The sequence below is a fragment of the Hyperolius riggenbachi genome, chromosome 2 (assembly GCF_040937935.1).
Source record: "Hyperolius riggenbachi isolate aHypRig1 chromosome 2, aHypRig1.pri, whole genome shotgun sequence".
NCBI classification, from domain to species: domain Eukaryota; kingdom Metazoa; phylum Chordata; class Amphibia; order Anura; family Hyperoliidae; genus Hyperolius; species Hyperolius riggenbachi.
In genome coordinates, this window is record NC_090647.1 from 93931078 (window position 1) to 93951375 (window position 20298).

Consider the following 20298-nt stretch of genomic DNA (forward strand, 5'->3'; position numbering starts at 1 on the left):
GAGCAACAAATTATTCTATCTACATACTGTATATGTATTTGGTAACAGATATAGGATATAAATATTTGTTCTTTGTACAATGAGGCTTTGAAGTGCTGTACAGTGATTTTAGCTTATGTACTGCGCAAGTCTTTAGGTCTCATTCACTAAAACAATGTGCTTTGTGAGGCTGAATGTTATTCCAACCATTATTGATTAGTGAGACAAATTGATTACAGCCACATACAGACCCTCCAGCCCCCTCAGTTTCTAATCCAGAAACCTGAACATTACAAGACAAACCTAATAATATAACATTTTTGCTGCCAATTAATTTAGAGGCTTGCTATTACTGCGGGCCATTTTTTTTACTTCTTGATTATTACATTTCCTTGCTTCTAATTAGTACTGTAATATGTATTTATGACCACTAGGTTTGCAGAGACAATAACAGGCGACTTCTTCTTTCAATTGCAATATTTTCTGCTGGCAGAGAGAGATCAAAGCATTCCAAGAATTTACAGCACAAGAAGTACTCCCGACTGAGGTCAAAAGCAGTGCACTTATCTCAGATGAGATAACTCTATTGAAGCTGCTATTGGGTTAACCATTAACTGCAAGTGAATGAGAATCACTCCAGAATGTGCTTTTTAAAAACTCAAACACCATGCAAACGCAGTGCAAACTCTGCCAGTGGAAATGAGCACTGACTCCACTTCATGCTTGTTCTGCAACACATCAATGGCCCCAGTAAAAGGCTCCCTGCAGGATGCAAATCCGTTTTCTGATTCTGATTCCGATTTTCAATTCCGATTTTCCCTGAATACATTCAACAGAAAAACTGATCAAAAATGCAGCATGCAGTAAAGATTAAAAATCGGAATCGGAATTGGAGGTAAAAAACGATTAAAATTGGAATCGGAAATGCATGCAGTGTGCAAGAGGCCAAACTCCTCTTTTATTTTACTTCAAGGCATAAGACAAAAATGGCTGACACGCTTTAGACAGATTTCAACAAAGAAAAAATATGTATATCAACCAAGTAGAACCTGATAAATATGGGTTTGAAAATTTGGCCTAATTGGCTAATCACAAGACATCGCTCATGCATTTGCTTTCGCATGCCAAAATATGCAGGGTCTAAAACCAATACCGCAAAGCGGTTGCCGGGTTTAGTTCATGCTACATTAGCTTCAGACAGCAATGTGTCTTTAGCCATAGACTATAGGTATGAGTGATGTCATCTGCCTTGAACCCTAGCTGGATTCACTTAAAGAGAATTTGTACTCTAAAATTCTTACAATAAAAAGCATAACATTCTATTCATTATGTTCTCCTGGGCCCCTCTGTGCTGTTTCTGCCACTCCCTGCTGCAATCCTGGCTTGTAATTGCCAGTTTTAGGCAGTGTTTACAAACAAGACATGGCTGCTAAATGGTTGTGATAGGCTGAGAGTAGATGAGTCTGTGACTCATACAGAGCATGCAGGGGGCCTGGAGAGGGTGTGTATAGCTTCTATCCTATCACAAGCAGAACAGCACATTCCAGCCTGAGTGTCTGAGCCCGACAAAGCCGTCAGAGGAAAGAAGATTAGATTATATAACAGAGATAACGCAGCCACACTGCAACTAGGAAAGGCTGCAGTAATCCAGACCACATTAGAACAGGTATAGGAACTTATAGGATAGAAGAAATAAGGATGAAAATTTTGTTACAGAGTCTCTTTAAAGAGGCAATTTACCGAACAATAGTAAATATTGAAAAAAAGAAATCAATACGTTGTAAAGTGAAAAGTTAAAAACTAGAAGGGAAATTAAGAAATAACTGATATTCACCATGTATTTTGTTCATGTTTTTGGATCCAAAATGAAGCTTGCAAGTCATCATCTTTAATACTGGCAGACATAAAAAAAACTAGACCGTGCCATTATCTATAACAGTACCCACTTACAATGTGATAGGCTAAAAGGATTTTATATATGTATGCACAGAGGGAGATACTGGTTGCTTGGTAGTTGGAAACAGCCGTTATTTCCCACAGTGCAACGAGGTTCCCGGAAAGGAAACTTTCATGACCATGGTCCTGACATCACACTGTGGGAGGAGTTTCACCACAATATCAGCCATACAGACCCCCCCCCCCCCCCCCCCGATGATCTGTTTGAAAAAAGTTAATTTCTCATGCAGAAGGGGGTATCAGCTACTGATGTGGATGAAGTTCAATCCGGGGTAATGTTCCTCTTTAGGGTCCAATAGATTACTAAATTTGATTGGCCTTTCAAGTGTTGTTACCCCCCACCCCCGTTTCCTTTTTCTCTCTTTCCTTCCACTACCAATCCTCAGATGTCCTTCCCCCTCTATGAACCTGCAAACCCCGACCAAACTGCACCGCAAGTGTGCTGGCTGGCCCAGCTGTCACTTCTCTCATACGTCCCTTGCCTGCCATAGGTAGCTACAAGCAAGGCCAGGCCGAGGCAGAGGCGAGAGAGGCTCCAGCCTCAGGGCTCAGTGTTGGAGTGCGCCCCGCACAACTCACTCAGCTATCATTCCAATATTGTGTTTGAAACAGAGGTAAATAAGAAAAGGGGATACGTGGCATTGACTGCAAGTGAAATAACTAGGGATTAAGGTGTTGGGGGCCCTGGGGCACCTCTTAGTCTAACAGCAATCAGTGTGTGACGGCTGGGGTGGGAGGGATGGAGGGGCACACTTTGATGTCTCAGCCTTGGGTGCTGGAGGTCCTTGCCCTGGCTCTGGTTACAAGTGCGTCTTAGTATTAGGTAGCCAGAAGTACCTTCAATATTAAGTAGCTAGAAGAGTATCAGTCATAAGTAGCTAGCAGTGCCCCTGACTGAAAGGAGATCTTGTCAGTGGAATACCAAGAGCTAGGAGAGTAAGAGAGTAAGCCGCCTTTTCATCATCAGGCGCCTGTAGGCATGTGCCTATATTGCCTTATGGTAAATCCAGTCCTGCCACTACCAGTGCTGAAGAAGAGCTTTACCATTGTCATTGCAGTATCACTTTAAACCATAGGTAGGTATAGTTATGGAAAAACAGCAACAACTAGAATACATGCATGTCTAATTAAAAAAATAAAGCCCACAGATTTCTGTTAAATAGTTTAACATTGGTTACTTAGCATTACAATCGAAACAGTTTCCGCTTCATCTTTAAGACCTTTTTTAGTAACGTGAAGAATATGCAAGAAGAATGATGGCTTAAAAAATGACCTTTCAGGAAGCGAGTCACGCAAAAGCGACCTCAGCTCAGCCTCCCCTCTGACGGCTTTCCTTATCGCTGCCCACTCCCAACCTCCCCTGTAACAGATGACATCTTAAAGGACCTGGCGCTGTACGTTAATCTGCCTCCGAAGCCACTCAAAGTTGTTATATGACCTTCTGGATATAATTTGTTGTTCTGTGAAAGGGTAGTTATGACAAGATGTCATTAAGGTGACATAGTGCAAATTAATACAGTTAATGGAGATGATCTGGACTGATTTACTGACCCGTACTAAGGCTCATTCCGACTTAATAGATGCCATGGGATCAACTTTTTCAAAGAAGAAATATGGCAGCCATAAAACTCTCAGTATTAGAGTCAGAAGAGTGAAAACGCCTCCTTAGGCTTTTATTTCATAGAGTCCCCATAAAAACAGTGAGCTTTAGTAGAAGAATGTATTAAAATGAAATGTCAGGCTTGATTCAAGAGGTATACAGTTTTGATAACGTTAATAGTCGCCTTTTATCACTCCCAGACATTCTTGAAAGTCTCTTAAATTTTTCAGCGGCTCAGGCCTGTCACGGGCCTGTAAATTAGGAGTGTGTTTCCAGCAGTGGCTCAGGCAGCATAGTCTGTCGTTCAATGGGTTTCTTTTAACTTCAAGTAAAACTGTAAAATAAATTCTGGGTGCCACTTACAAAAGTGAAATATCTGTTATCATTAGCGCGTAACAATTGTGACTCTGCCTCTCTGCTGTTTGTTTGATCCCAGCATATCTTTTTATAATTAGCACAATTAGAATTCTTCTCTGCATAGGAAGGAAATTTTGTTACAATAAACTGATTTTTCCCCCCATAGCTTTATATGTAATTTTTCAGTTTCAGGCCCCCTGCACACTGCAAATCCAATTTGCGATTCTGATTTACAATTCCGATGATCGATTCCGATTTTCACTGGACGCTTACACAAGATGAAAAACGCAGAAACAAAGGAACATGCAGAACTTTTTTTTAATCGCATCAAAAAATCTGTATCAAATGGAAAATTGCATCAAGATCGGAAATCGGAATCGCATGAAGTGTAAAAGAGCCCTTTGGCCCAGTTCACACAGATGCTTGCATGGTCGTTAAACGACAGCCATGACTCTCGTCGTCTAAGCACTCCCAAACGAATGGGTAACGCCGGTACCATTGTCTACCGCAATTTACCATCGTTTGTGCAAACATATTTTAACCTCTATTTTTGTTGTTGTTTGAGGTGACCCTGGAAGCAATAGGTTGTCATTTACCATCACGCCTCCATGGCATTCTGTGAGAGTGAAAAATGCAGAAAGCTGTCAAATGTTTTATAGCACTCTTACAGGAAAGCATTTGGCTGAGAAGTTCCGTGTGAACTGGGCCTTAAGCTGTTAAAAGGGTCCTCTAGATCAGTGTTTCTCAACATTTTTTTGATATGTAGCTCTTTTGAAAACTTGTGCTCACCAAGAGTACCCCATGCTATGCAGGGGAGTAACTAGAAGGGAGCAGCCCCTGCAACTGCAGGTAGGTCCAGAGCTGTAAGTGGGCCCAAAATACTACTTGGCTCCCTCCGATAAAGGGGTCTATCCCTCAAATCTAGTGTGGGTGCACAGCTTTAGATTGTAAAAGACACTAGGCTTGGAGAATTCCAGCATTGACTGGAGGTCTCTCACAGCATTGCTAATTCCTGCAATCGGCACCAAGAGCCCTTAACTAATGACTAAAACTAGGAGATGAGAATGCGTACAAATCTTGTATACAAGAATTAAAAGGTAGCTGGAAACACCCATAAAAATAGATATAAATTGTATATAAAGGGTAAGAAGGTCCTATTTTCAAAAAGAAGTTCAAAAAGTCTTATCTTAATTATGCAATTAGGACAACGTGTTTCACAGCATAAGCTGCTTCATCTGGTCAAATATATTGTGCCTTAAGGAAAGAGGAGTAATGCTCAGGGCTAATATTCACACAGTAATAACAATAATTCATCAAAACAAAATCGGAACATAAAAATAGTTATGACGACCATTTTATTGTCATTACTTTGTTAGTAGGACCTTCTCACCCTCGTATGCAATTTATATTTATTTTTATAGGCGCCTCCTGCTACCTTTTAGTTGTTGCATAGTGGCCCTAGACAGGGGACTCTCTTTACGAAAGTCTGAAATTGAAGCTTTTTTGGAGCTGCAGCCGATGCATTTCACACACAAGACCAAGTAGGGGTGGTACTTCCCTGCATGCTCCTACGTGTGGTTGCCTCTAGCAGTAACCCACACCTGTGCGTATAATAATCCTTTGTTAAACTTTAGCTTTCGTACCATACTTTATTACACCAGCTTGGGCTTATGGTGTCCCTGTCTTCCTCTCCACAGGTTCTAACTGTAAACAAAATTGCATACTGTTGCCGTGGTTTCAAGCAAGCATAGTTTAAATGTCTTACCGGTATTTGAAAATTATAGCAGCTACCGACTGAATTAACATTAAATTATACAATGTTTTCTATGGCACTGTGATGGATGTCTTATCAATTTTTATGTGAATGTGAAGTCACCTGATTCCTGGGGATTTGCTGTAGAATTTGGCATCCACAAGCTCTGCCGCAGAGTACCTGCTCAGGACTAGAAAACATTGTGCCCGGGGATTACATTTACAGATGCATTTGTTGGAGATTGTTTTCTTACTCTCCTCTGTTTGCGTTTACCTCTAGGAGCTGATTCCGGAGTTCTACTACCTGCCGGAGATGTTTGTCAACAGCAATGCATATAACTTCGGTGTGAGGGACGACAGTACCGCGGTTAATGATGTGGATCTCCCGCCATGGGCAAAAAATCCAGAGGATTTCGTTCGAATCAACCGAATGGTAGGAACTTTTTCCTTTCTCCCTTCACAGATTGTTTGTTATATCTAACGTTCTACCTTAGCCATCTAAATTCAGTTCATTGAGCCTTTCCATTCAACTTGTTTTATTTTGGCTGTTTTTGTGTTCTATCATTTAAAGCTTGGGCTCATTCAATAAGTTTCAGTGCAGTAAGTCATAGTGCCACATTGGCCAATCTCAGTACTGACATTTATGTTATGGTTCTCACTGTTGGAAACTTTGACTCTATTGGTTGCTATTGGTTCCTGAACATTGCATTGTCCCGTTGAACAAAAATGAGAATATAATGAATAGGCATCTCTTTGTCATGATGGGGAAGATTTTCCACCTTGCAAGGCTGGTATTAGTCAGGGGGCAGAGCTTCACACTCACGGGCTCCTCCCTCCTCAACACCCAGTTTACATGGTTGATTGAAAGGTTAGTCTGTCTTTAGAGAGGGGGGACTTTTCCTTTTGATTTTTTAAGTTTTACACACTCGGGCATCCGGTTTAATAAAACCTCTCCCAGGCTTTGCAATGTATGGTTGCAGCTTATCACAGCTTCTGCTAAGCAGTGACAGAGAGTTGAATCATCGGTTCTCGGCCCACCCAGCAATCATGACTGCTGCAGCATACTAAACTAAACCGATGGATCCCAGTTCTAATCCTTTAGCTTCATGAATCTGGCACACTGTATATGCCCATTGGTGAAGCAGTGACCCTCTGTTGGGTGCTGCAAAGGACGAGGAAGTGAAAAGAAAACTCCTTAACCTGGACACAACCCGTAATAAATTTGTTTTTTTCCCCAGAATTAGGAAGGATTAGTAAACTCAGGTTTTGCTTTTACTGTCTATATCCCCGTTGACATTTCTTCTTACATCCTCTCCATTCTGCCACCAGCAAAGGAGGCAGAAAATGAATGGAATTTCCTGAATGGGGAGGTAAACAGCATTGACATTGGTTATAACCATTCTCCATTAAACTATGTTAGTAATTGTGTTTGCCTATGTTAGTTCGGAATGATATCTCTTCTGTATTTATACATAATTCCAGGTTGAAAGCTAATAATCACCCAAAATTGGTATTTCCACAATGCACAGATCTTGAGTAGTTCAATGGAAGGATGCTGTCTTTATCTGTATTATTACATTTCCTCATCCTCTCGCCAGTTGCACCTGTTATACGTGTGCCTCGTTTATTGTTGGTGTTTCTAGTTATCTTTCGTTCTTATAGCTTTCTAATGACTTGGGACTTTATAGAGGAAAAGATTTCACATATTCAGCTTCAAAAATGTCCTACCCCATAGAGCCACATTAATCCATGCCATGCACTGATGAGAATCAACCAATCCGAAACAGTCTGTATGTATTTTGAATCATTGTTGCTCTGTACAATTAACAAGCTGACACAACATTGCATACCAGCCGCTCTGGAGGCGTCTAGTTTACAGGGACAACAAAGGATGATTTGCATATTCAGCAGTGATGCATTGTGGGAGACATCATATGCTCACTCCAATCTAAATAATCACAAATACCTTCTGATTTAAGAAGGCAAACTTTTGTTTTGCATAGGGTTTTAGTAAGCGGGCTTTTTGGTCCTTTGTAGACCCTTACACTCTCCTAGGAGGTTTGGTTCACCCTGAGCTTTCTGGGTAATCTGTAACTAAATATTGAGCTTCCAATATCTAAAGAGGCCAGTGGGGTGATTCAGACCACAGCTTTGGACTGTGGTGGACTAATCCTTTAATTTAATGTTGAGCATGTCACCTCTAGAACCCTAGTAGCAATTATAATGATCATTTTCAGTGGTAAAAATAAAATGCGAACGCAGCAGTCAGTAAAATATTTCTGCAATTACCCAGCCCAGTGTGAAGCCCTGCATGATACTCTGGGGTAGATGCAATACTCAATGTATACATCAGGGAATGTAGCACCGCCCTCATTTAGCCATGGAATCCAGTCTGATTACTGCTGAATTACTCATGAAACATTAATAAAGCATTGTGTTCAATGCTAACGTGGTTATGTGGTGACCTCAGTGATGTCACAGAGGACAGGAGCAGTAAGTAGTCCCTGATAACATTACCTTATTGCTGGCTTCATCAATCATAATCTAGCAGTGGAGAGAAAGCTTTCACAGATGTGCATCTGCAGCCTTACTCAGCCCGGCGGTCCCTGCAGACCTGAACTGATGCGGGGAGCCAAAAATAGAACACACACAAAGGCAAACTAGCCCAGTTTATTCCAATTATACATGGGCAGAATTAAAGAGATAGGCACTTAAATTGTTCTAGACTGCTATTTAATGGACGTCAAACTAAACGTAATCTCTGTAAAACTCATCACTGGTGACACAGTGAATTATTTGGAATTGAAACACTAGCAGCCCCTGTCCATGGCAGTCTGTTTGTGCTTTTAGGGTAAATAAATGTTTGGAGGAGGCAGATTTATGAATGTAGCTGGCATGCTAGCTTTGTATTCTAGGGAACAGCGTGTTGTACTGTGTTAGCCATCAGTAATAATGAAAAAATGTGGAATTAAAGGAGAATTCTAAAATGTGTCATCAGACTGGAAATTAAATATGAAGAAAATTTGGAATTTATTGCATATCCATTATTCTTTGTAGTTATATAGAGCCCACATCTTCCGCAGCACTGTACAGAGAATATATATTGTCTTGTCACTTAACTGTCCCTCAGAGGGGCTCACAATCGAATCCCTACTATAGTCATATGTCTATGTATATATCGTGTAGTGCATGTATCCTAGTCTAGGGCCAATTTAGTGGGGAGGCCAATTCATTTATCTGTATGTTTTTGGGATGTGGAAGGAAACCGGAGTGCCCGGAGGAAACCCTCGCAAACACGAGGAGAGCATACAAACTCTGTGCAGATAGTGCCCAGGCTGGGATTTGAACCCAGGAACCAATCGCTGCAAGGCGAGAGAGCTGTGCCCCTATGCCGCCCCAGTAGCAGCAGATCCTCACACTCTCGTCTATAGTTAGAGATTAATGACTGCAAATTAATCTGAGTGATATTAGAGAGATCCAAATGTAAGCGAGTCACCTTGGAGAACAATAGACTCCATCTGGATAAACTTGCTTATTTATAATTTTTAGGGAAACATTTCACAAAGTTCTGTTTAACGTAATGCCTTCAATTTGGTAATGCATAAAACAGCTGATTTTATCGAACATCTTGTCGAACACCAATTCATAAAGGTTGTTACCGCATAGACAAGTAAAATTTCCAACTAATGAGGTAAATGACCGAGTTGTGCGCTAAATACCTCAATAAATGTCCATTCACAAAGATTAGCGCATGTGGTAAAACCAAGGTGAGATGTTTGGTATTTATCTCCAGCTTGGAGCTATCGGTAACTAGCAATCAGCATGCGTTAACAGTGACTGACTAAAGGAAAAAAAAAATAGGAAGAGCTGCCCAGTCCTGCTACGTGCCCCATTTGATCCAATGCAATGCTGAGTGGGACATCATCAAGAAACAAAAACACAAGCAGGAGAAAGATACACTGAAAGAGGCCTTTCTGTATCCCTTTAGACTTGCAGATCTATATACTAATACACAGAAGAAAGCCCTTTAGTGACATAAAGGTACACTTAAAGGAATGCAGGAAGCCTGCAAGTTGTCACAAGACTGAAGCAAGTAGAGCTCATGTAGACACTTGCAGAATAATCACAGCTTGCTGCAGAGATGTACCCACAGCTGATGAGACTTCTACATTAGCAATCAGGTCTTAGTGAACTGAAACAACATTTTCCAGTATATTACCAAACTATTATGGCATGTTTGGGGGAGAAAAAGTCTTAAATACAAATGCGTATTTTACAAACCTAATTTATTTTTTTACCAAAAAGCCATCATTGCAGTCAATGTGAACTCTGATTGCAATAATGTGGGGCTGTGCTTTTCTTTAGCTTTAGAAATATCTATAAATCGTCGCAACTACTCCAACAACCTCCTATCTTGTATTCCACTAACTAGAAACACGCTACAATTCATCATAAATGCTGCTGCCCAGCTTCCTCACTCATAACCTCTTCCCACACCCGGCCTCAAGACTTCTTTAGGGTTGCCCTTTCTCTCTGGAATTCCCTCTCTTGTCCCATTATTCTTGTGCCATCAAAATGTCTCTTCTAGATCACCATTCCAGTCAAGATCACCGTTCCATATTCATTCTCTCTCTCTCTCTCTCTCTCTCTCTCTCTCTCTCTCTCTCTCTCTCACTGGCACAAAACCCCACTGTCCTTCCTTTGAGGTTGTAAGTTCAGTTGGTCAGGTCCTCTCCTGGTTCTTTGTCATAGTACTGATTAATGTAACATGATCTCCATCAGAATTCAGCAGTATTGAGAATCTATAGAATCACGGCACTTTTGAGCCTTGTAACACTTGAGGACATACAAAGCTTTGTGACTGATGATCCCCTGGCACCTAAAATTACTAGAGCATCCGATTGTATTTTCCATCAATAAACTATCTGGAATCAATCGAAAGGTTACTTGTACTTGTGTGGATAAGTAGTTCAGTGGAAAATGTGACTGCAGTGATTGGCTATTGTTTCTGGTTCAACTCGATGAACGTCTTTTTCCAATCCAACTATGAACCAATGATCAGTCCACCTGGAAATATCAGCCTGTGTATGGCCAGTGGCCAACTTTAGGGCATGTGAGACTGTTGACTGAAAGTTCGATTTTCTTAGTATACAAATGCAGCCTGTATCAGTAGCTGCTTCCCACAGGAATTACAGTCTTTGCAGGATGTATACACCTGAAAGTGACACAAAGTGTTAAAGGAAAATTGAGGAAACAGCTGAGATAGGAAAATACTTTATGAAGCAGAAACCCTCCTCCAGCCACCTAGACCTCTGCTGCCTAATGTGCATAATTAGATCAAAACAGCGCTTTCACCTGGTTTTCATGAATCTTTAAAACTTGGCAAGATAAGGGCTAAATTCTTGATTACATTAGAGGTGCATCTTCCTGCTGACATCAACTCCTATCTTATTGCATATGAGTGCTTGTGGTGCTTAATGGTGTAATGCTTTACATTGTTACATGCAGTACTTTACCTACTGAATAGATGGAGTTTTTACTTTCTAAGTTGGAGTTTTGTAACACCTGCTTTCTTTCTTGCCTTGGTTTTGCATATGATTCTTTATTGCTTGCTTTCTATAGTCCATCCTTTCTTCCTTTCTTGCTTGCTTGCTTTCTTCTTTCTTGCTTTCATGCTTGCTTTTGTGCTTTTTTTTTCCTTCTTTCTTACTTTTCTTTCTTTGGCAAATGCACTGCGATGTTACAGTGCGATATTTAATTGATATTTCTGGGATTGCGTTTTGTAATTTCCTGTGGCAGCTAGGAACACAAGGAGAAATTCAAAATAAATGCAGTGCGTTTGCGATCGTTCAAAACTGGATTGCAGTCTGACGGCAGCAGTATAAAAGGCTTTTCCACAATTCTCTCTGTGGTTTGCAGTAACTCACATCTAGTATAAATAATAATAATAATAATATGAAACTGTTAAAGAAACAACAAGCCTTTTCAGTGCTGCTAAGTAGATTTTTAGTCTGGAGGTTCACTTTAATGGCTATTAAAGTGAACCTCCAGACTAAAAATCTACTTAGCAGCACTGAAAAGGCTTGTTGTTTCTTTAACAGTTTCACAGCATCAGAACATTGTTTTTCTTACATAAGCCTTATTTTTAGCTTTACAAAATCTAAGCTCCGCCCCATCAAAGAAAACTGCCCGGGCTATTTTCCCCTGATGCTGTGCAAAGCATGATGGGCTTTCCTATGTTGTTGTTCACGTTGCCTAGCAACTGGGAGGGGTGATCAGGACACAGGACAGTTGGAACTGTGTCTCATGCTCCCTGTCACCTCCTTTCAACCAAAAAGATGGCTGCCCTCATGAAATCAAACATTTGCCTGTTCTTTTAAAACAGGGTGGGTAAGTGAGATGGTCTGTTGTTTCTCAGCACATCCAATTTTTACCAGAGCTCTGGGCTTAGTTTTTTCAACACTGTGTCTTTATAATGCTATAGAGCTTTCATCTAGTTCTAACCTCAGATCTTCTCCTGGATTGTCTAACCCAAGCCTTGCCCTGGATTTCACTGAGCCTTAACCTCTCTGTTATGCCTAACCTTCAAGCATCTTTAACATGTTCCCTAGTCTAACCATCCTGCTATTGCGATGGGGATGTTGCACAAGCTGTGATTTCCGTCATGAAAAAAACAAAACACACTTAGGCCAATCGCAAATGCAGGAAAAATGCAGCATAAAGAGTTTGGGATTGGCCAACAACTGAATTGGTTCGTTGGAAAAAGGGCACTGTGATTGCCATGTTAATCGGCACATCGAACTAAACAATGTCCATAAGAAAATGGTTCTTATGGCTTCACAAAATATTGCCCTGGGGTAGGCATTAGGAGCAATCTGTAGAGATTCAGGCCTGCCTTGTAGCTTTTTATCAATTTATTTCAGCAAATGTTCCATAGCTCAATTCACGTACATTGATAGAGAAAGCAGGCAGTATATAGGACCATGTGCTAAGTGAAAGAGCGCTCTCATTCCAGCCATTTACCATATCCTAATTTAGGTTCTGTACAATTATCTGCTGCCCCACATTTTTATGGGTCGGACAACAGTCTCAAAATGGATGGGTCCAGGGTCTTCACTGATTTAAATGAGCCAGTTCACAGCAACCCTTTTCCTTTCCCTTTGCATGTGTTGTGGTCCTCTGTAGAAATCCCCATCCTGTACATATTCTTCTGGACAGCAGATCGCATTGCCTGTAATAGATGGAGGCAGGGACAGATTTTCCATAAAGCACTGGAGGCACGTGCCCACAGGTACCTTATGTGGGAGAGGCTGCCCCTTTTCCTAATATCACTGACCTCAGAAACTTACAGTCTAATCCCTGTCTCATATCACTGACCTCAGATACTTACACCATAATCCTTGTCTCATGTCCCTAAGGATGATATGAGACCGTGATTAGAGTGTTTAGATTCTAAGGACAGTTGGTAACATAAGGCAGAGATTAGAGTTCAGGAATTTATTTTTTACTTGGGGGTGTTGCCTTTGTTCAGGGGCGGAGTTTAGGGCACCAGACCGCCTGTGCCTACAGGCCTCTGAGTTGTAAATCCGGCCCTGGTCAGAGTATGCCTCTTGCTTCAGAGTGGTAGCAGGCACTTCAGTGAACCCTGCCCAGCGTTACACCATTGCTATCCTGGATACAGTACAGCTCCAGCATAACGTGAACCCAGCCACACTGATTTTAATTGCACAGAAATCAAGCACACTTTCACATAGAGTTCTTTACCTAAGGATGTCGGAAGCACTTGTCTCAATGCAATACCAGTGAGCCAGTGAGGCCACTGAGCTGCTATGGCTGCAGGAGTATTCAATGCAATGTTGTACATTAGATGAGCAATAAAAGGAACATCAACATTCCACACACCCTCCATTCTTCCTCAGTATGGCTGCAGCATCACTGAGTGCCTGATCCTGCACAGAGACAGATCCATCTCTTTTCATTGCATAGCAGAGCAGCACAAGAAAATGCCAAAGATACCTAAATGATAATGAGTCGCATGGCCTTTGTGGCCTTTTCCAGAAATCTGGCCCTGAACTAGCGATGAGCAGAAATTACGCCCATGCGCATCGTAATACTCATCGTAATACGCAATTACACATCATACTGCAAAGTTTTGGGGGAATAGCGTAATTGATTTCGTAGTTTATTGTTACTATTTATAATTACGCATTAATTTACGCGTAATTTATGCTTAAAGTGGATCCGAGATGAACTTTTACTCATTGCATAATTGTGTTCCTTTCCTATTGTTTATAGGGCATTCCTCAAGCCAAATACTTTTTTGTTTTTGTTTTAATACTTTAATTCCCTATAAACTAAACAAGCCACGCCCACAGGTTTTCAGAGAGCCAAGGCACTTTCAGACAGTAGCAGGGGCTCATGGGAGCTCAGTCTGGGCTGGAGGAGGGGGAGGTATTACTAGCCAGAGATTTCAGAGGCAGAGGGGAGGAGGGAGGAGGGGGGATTAGGTTTTTTTGCTCAAGATGCAGATAAAGATCTCAAGATAGACTTAGCGCCGGTTAGTGAATCAAGCCCAATCTGTGTAGGGGACCTGTATACAATTAATTGGCAAGCAAATTGACAGGTTAGATGAATTACTTGGTCACAAAATGGAGCCCAGTAGACTAAAAATCATATTAACTGCGGATAATGTACATGCACCTCATATCCGTATACACTTGTCAGAGCACTGCATTCACTAGTGTGTTTCACCGATAATGATAGCTGCAGATGTCGTGCTATATGAAATGAGCTCTCATAACGGCACAATGTGACACTGGCCCCTCACTTGCATGGATGACTAGGTCAAGTCTCGTTCATTAATGTTCACTTTTTCATTTGCATTGCAGGCTCTGGAAAGTGAATTTGTATCTTGTCAGCTGCATCAGTGGATAGATCTGATATTTGGCTACAAGCAGCGAGGGCCTGAAGCCGTGCGCGCTCTGAACGTCTTTCATTATCTGACGTATGAAGGTTCTGTGAACTTGGACAGCGTCACCGATCCTGTATTACGAGAGGTATGTGTCCAACCAAGTGATTTCTTTTCCCTTGTTGCTGATAATAATCTTGTCATCTCATAGTTAAATACAGAATTAAGTATGAAAGGAGATAACTCATTGTTATACAAGCATTATATAGCTTCCCTTGAGAGTTTCCAGCCTGAAGCCCAGCGAACGTCCTGGTGTGCAATCTCCACTACCCAAGTGGACATAGTTAGAATAAAAAGTTGTCCGAGCAACGCGAGAACCGAGCCCGCAGCCCATCGAGTGAAGCAAGCGAGCAACGGGTCAATGATTCCAGTAAAGTGGGGACTATCACTTTAAAAGGAGTGGACACCCCTCATTCAACACCCCTAACTTAGGAATTCTGCATTGCACGGACCCAGGGCATAATGCAATTGAAAGCCAAGATGCTCGATTTTCCAATATGTAGATTTCCAAGGGGTAGTAAATATCTTTTAACCAAGAGGCAGTCAAATTAGGTATAATACGTTAGTACCCATTACCAATATTTTACCACAGACATACTCGGATCCAATTCTCACACTGTTTTTTTCCTTCCTTATGCCTAACACTAACCTCACCAATGCCTCCTATTCCCAAATAGTAACCTCCCCTCCTCGTGCCTAACTCTAACCTCGCCTCCTTTTCCCATATAGTAACCTCCCCTCCTAGTGCCTAATACTAACCTTGCCTGCTATTCCCAAATAAAAAACAACCCTCGTAGTGCCTAACACTAACATTGCCTCATTTCCCAAATAGAAAACAACCCTCCTAGTGCCTATCACTAACCTTGCCTCCTTTTCCCGAATAGAAAACAACCCTCCTAGTGCCTAACACTAACCTCCCCTCCTTGTGCCTAACACTAACCTCCACCTCTATTCCTGAATAGCAATTCCCCAGCCTACTGCCTAACACTACCCTCACCTCCTATTCCTGAATAGTAAACTCCCCTCCTTGTGCCTAACACTAACCTCCCCTCATATTCCTGAATAGTAACCTCCTCTCCTAGTGCCTAACGCTAACTCCCCCCCCCCCCATTCCTGAATAGTAACCTCATCTCCTAGTGCCTAACACTAACCTCCCCTCTTATGCCTGAATAGTGAACCTCCTCCTTGTGCCAAACACTAACCTCCCCCCATTGCTGAATAGTAAACTCCCCTTCTTTTTCCCAACACTAACCTCTCCTCCTATTCCTAATAGTAACCTCCTCTCCTAGGGCCTAAGCCATCAAGACACCCTGACTCCACAAAGTTTGAGGACAACCGTGATAGACAGTCGCTACAAATTTGTCATGATTGTTCCTGTTTCAGCATTAATTGTGCTATTAAAGAATGTATTAACACGTGAAAAGTAGTAGCAGGTCTGCACACAATTTTATGATTTGTATTTGCATACAACTGTATGGGTTGTACAGGCATTGTAGGCGTAAACCAGAGATGTCAAACCGAATTAAATTAAATGATGGTCTGAATCAGGAAAGGTGAGTACATCAGGTAGAACACATTCCTCTCTTTCTCAGTCCACCTTAAACCCTAAAAAAACAGTGGAGTGGCACTCACAAAAAGTGGGGACTGGTGTGCCCAAGCCCAAAAGACCCTCGTACTCCAGGGTCTACGATCCAGAAAAAAGATGAAGGCTGGTTCCACTAATGGATAATTAGCCCAGCAAAGCTTTTTGCCATCTTGCTAATGCAATAAAAAGAGCATAACTATTTACTGGTGGTGCCAGCCTCCATCTTTTTTCTCCATCCTAAACACTGGCATGGATCTGGCCCTCCAGGCCTGGAGTTCGACGCCTGTGGCATAAACACTCACTCCTCTTCCCCTCTCCATATAAAAGAATGTACAGCTTTACTAGACTGTGGAAACAAAGGATTAGTCAGGTAGAGTCCAGAAGCAAACACTCCTAGTAAATTGTCTCTAGCATTGTCACTGTTGCCATCATGCACTATAATTTCAAAATTGAAAGCGTTTTCCAAGGCCTAGGTTCACAAGGATGCCTCATGTCAACTATTCTAGATATAAGTTGAGCCTACTGAATTGCTGCTTCTTTATTGTGGCAGTGAAAGAGCCAGTGTCATCATTTTCCAATGTTCCATTTGCTGGTGGGGTCAAAAGGCCGTCAACCTTTGTGGGGGATTCCAATAAGTTCCTAGATCAGCTGGACAATATAGATCCATTGTAGCTTAGTTTTGTTGTAATTGCTTCTGTCAGTGTAACATAACAGGAGACATTCAAGTAAAATTAGTTACCATCTCTCACCAGGGTCAGGCACTACTCTCTCTGATGCTCTGTCATTCTATATCATCTCACAGTGGTCAGTAAATGATTAGTGGCTTAAAGCCCTTGTTCAGCCCCCAGCTTTTCTTATTCACTTAGTATCTTTGCATGAATTAGCAATTCACAGGTTTGCAGTAAATATAAAATATCTAGAGTTTTGTAGCTTAATTTCCTATTTAAATGACAGCCCATACACCTCCCGCGATCCCATCATGACCTACAGAGAGTCGGTCAGAGAGGAATTGGATGGAGGCAGCAGCCAGTCTGCTGCTGTAAACACAGATCACATGACTTCTCTGAACCCCTCCCTCTGCTGAGCAATCAACTCTGTGGCCAGCGCTGTAGCAGTTTTTTTATTTCAGAGTAGGACCTATTTAGGCGAAGGATTGATACAGTGTTTACCATCAGTTTATTTACGCTTCAGGTTTGCTTCAAATATAACACCATTGTTCTAATGAAGAGCTGTAGTTTTTGGTTTTTTAAATTATTTAAGATTCTACAAGCTCTCTGTCTACTGCAGTGTCTGCATAAGCACAATTTTCAAATATCATCTAACAACTGCCTTACACACATTTATACCGCCTGGAAACTTATTCCATATACAATACGCTCTGAAATATTCATACCTGTATATTAGGTCACTGTGAGCTACCCATGTCAGCACATTCCACTATTCTTTTTTTCATTGTTAAATTCATTTTATGTATTATCTGATATTTATTCAACATCAGCCATGGGGAGACTTTTTGCAAAATATATACCATGTTTGAATCACACTTGCGAGTGAACAAATTAAAGATATTGAACCTGTAGATGTAAAGAGCAGATTGAAACAATATACGATACCAGCTCTCCCAAACCAAATAGCCTACCTGGTTTTAGCTTATAATTAACCAGCGGTGTTTACAGCCTCATTGGATTCTCTTAGACTAATGTCTTCACAAATTAAATGTGACTTACAGGAGAAAGTCATCTTAGCAAAACAGACTGCAACAACCCCTCCTAGCAGGCATTTATCTGTCTGCATTTAGGAGTAATCTGTATCCTATGTTTAATTCTTAAAATATTTCTGAGTGCAGCCTACTTAAATAAGAACTGCAGTGAAAATAACATAATAAAAAAGTGCTTAATCTTTACTATAATTATGTATAAATTATTTAGTCAGTGTTTGCCCCTTGTAAAATCTTCCCTCTCCCTTACTTACGGTACATTCTGGCATTTATCACATGGTGACATCTTTACTGCTGGCAGGTGATGTCTGTGGAAAGAGATGCTGCATTCTTGGCAGTTGGAAACAGCTGTTATTTTCCACAATGCAACAAGGCTTCCGCAGTGTGATGTCAGCACCCTGGTGCTGACATCACACTGTGGGAGGGGTTTCTCCACAATATTAGCCATACAGAGCCCCTTGATGATCCATTTGAGAAAAATAAAAGATTTCTTGCAGGAAAGGGGGTGTCGGCTATTGATTGTTATGAAGTTCAATTCTTGGTTATGGTTCCTCTTTAAACTGTGGTTGAAATGAACAATGAGGCTAGGAGCACACTAGGCAGAATTGCTAGTGTTGGGGGAAACGCTAGTGTTTTAGCCCATTTTTACATGCATTTTTTGATTCATTCTTTTTAATTAAAGAAGACCTAAGACACACTGCAGAGCGCTTTTTGATCCGTCAGCGCTGCCTTTGCGTTTTAAAATAATAAACTACTCCCATTGACTTTGCGATCGCAGTGGTTTTACACCGATGTTAATGTAGGTCAATGTTTACTTTTTTTTAAAAGCGCAAATGCAGTGCTGACAGATCAACAAGCGCTCTGCAGTGCGTCTCAGGTCTAAAGGTGGCCACTAACTGTCCAATTTCTAGCGAAAAATCGTTCGAGCGATCAGAAATACTGATCGGACGACAAATCGTTCACTACACCATCAACTAACCAATCATTGCTTCCTATCTATCACGACCACCAAGAAAATCCAAATTTTCGTTCGACGAAAATTCATTCGGGCGACATTTTTTTCACTCGTTCATAATCGATTTTGTCCACCAATGGAGATTATTTACAACCAATCCGATCAGAATTTCTGATCGCTCGAACGATTTTTCGCTAGAAATTGGACCATTAGTGGCCAGCTTTATTTATTATCTTTAACTTGTTCACTTACAAGCGTGAGTCAAATCATGGTATATATATTTATTCCATTGAAAAGGGAAAAATATTTTTAAAAAATGCAATTGCACCAAAAACGCATGGGAAATGTAAAGTACAATCGTGTACAAAAATGCACCAAAAATAAATAAAATTGCACAATGCAGTAAACTCGTGGTTTTCCGCAATTGCCTGTGTTTCTAGTCCCCGGCCCCCTAATAGTATGGGATTATCCATGTTTAGGGAATGTGCTTCTAATCTTCCTTCTCTGGTTGTGAAATGTCCTCCTGCTCTCCTTTTCTCCTTTGTGCAGAACCCTTTTAGCACTAAAGCACATCGTGCTAAGGGAGTATGGGCTAGCCAAGTGCTCAGGCTTACTGTAAAGATCAGAAATGAGCTGCTTGCATATTTACCACTTCACACCTTGAGGTTGTTTTCAACTTCTGGAGCAAAGCAGTTGTGACATTCCAGTCATGTCTGTATTGATCCAGTAATCATTTTCTATTGCCCTACGACCCCAAAGTAAGAGAGGCTCTACCTATCTATCCATCAAGCTGTCTATTTGTCACTGTATTTGGGGATGCATTAGACTTTCTTTGATAGAAAAATAAGGGTAAAAATGGGGCTGCAGCTGTAAAAGGTAACCAAAGAGTATTATACTGTGATGTTCTGCTTCCATTCTAGGCCTTCTGGAATGGTGTTCCACATACACCCATTTTATGTGTAATAGTGCTTCCAATATGGTGTCTCTCATGTATACTGCATTTTGTTTAGTATCCCCCACACACACATACACACATTTCAATGCTACCTATGTAGTACAACCCCAAAAAAATCACCCCTTGTGTCCCTTTTACGCTCAATACGTTGGTATACGTTAGTACGCGTTGGTACGCGTTTTTTCCATAGCAGTGCATTGTGAAAAAGATTTCAGTTAAAAAGCGTATAGTGGGAACTAAGGGCCTGTTTCCACTACATGCAGATTGGATGCAGAAAAACTGACTCCAATGAATGCCTATGGGAAAATATGCATCAGAAAAATCGCATTTAGTGGAAACAGGCCCATAGGCATTCATTGAAGTCAGTTTTTCCGCATCCATTCTGCATCCAGTCTGCGTGTAGTGGAAACAGGCCCTTAACTGTAGGGAAACATGGGCATTACTTTGAAAATCCGTTTTCTTTCATTTATAACT

General features: G+C 41.2%; 1 protein-coding gene across 9 annotated transcripts in view; it reads left to right on the forward strand.

The window, feature by feature from the left end:
* NBEA (neurobeachin) overlaps positions 1 to 20298 on the forward strand; it is an 866760-nt gene that overhangs the window by 786552 nt on the left and 59910 nt on the right. For all 9 annotated transcript variants that reach the window (XM_068267062.1, XM_068267067.1, XM_068267066.1 and 6 more), the window contains 2 exons: positions 5925 to 6077; positions 14533 to 14700. In XM_068267062.1, coding sequence (XP_068123163.1) covers positions 5925 to 6077; positions 14533 to 14700 — 321 coding nt within the window. The remainder of the gene's footprint in view (positions 1 to 5924; positions 6078 to 14532; positions 14701 to 20298) is intronic.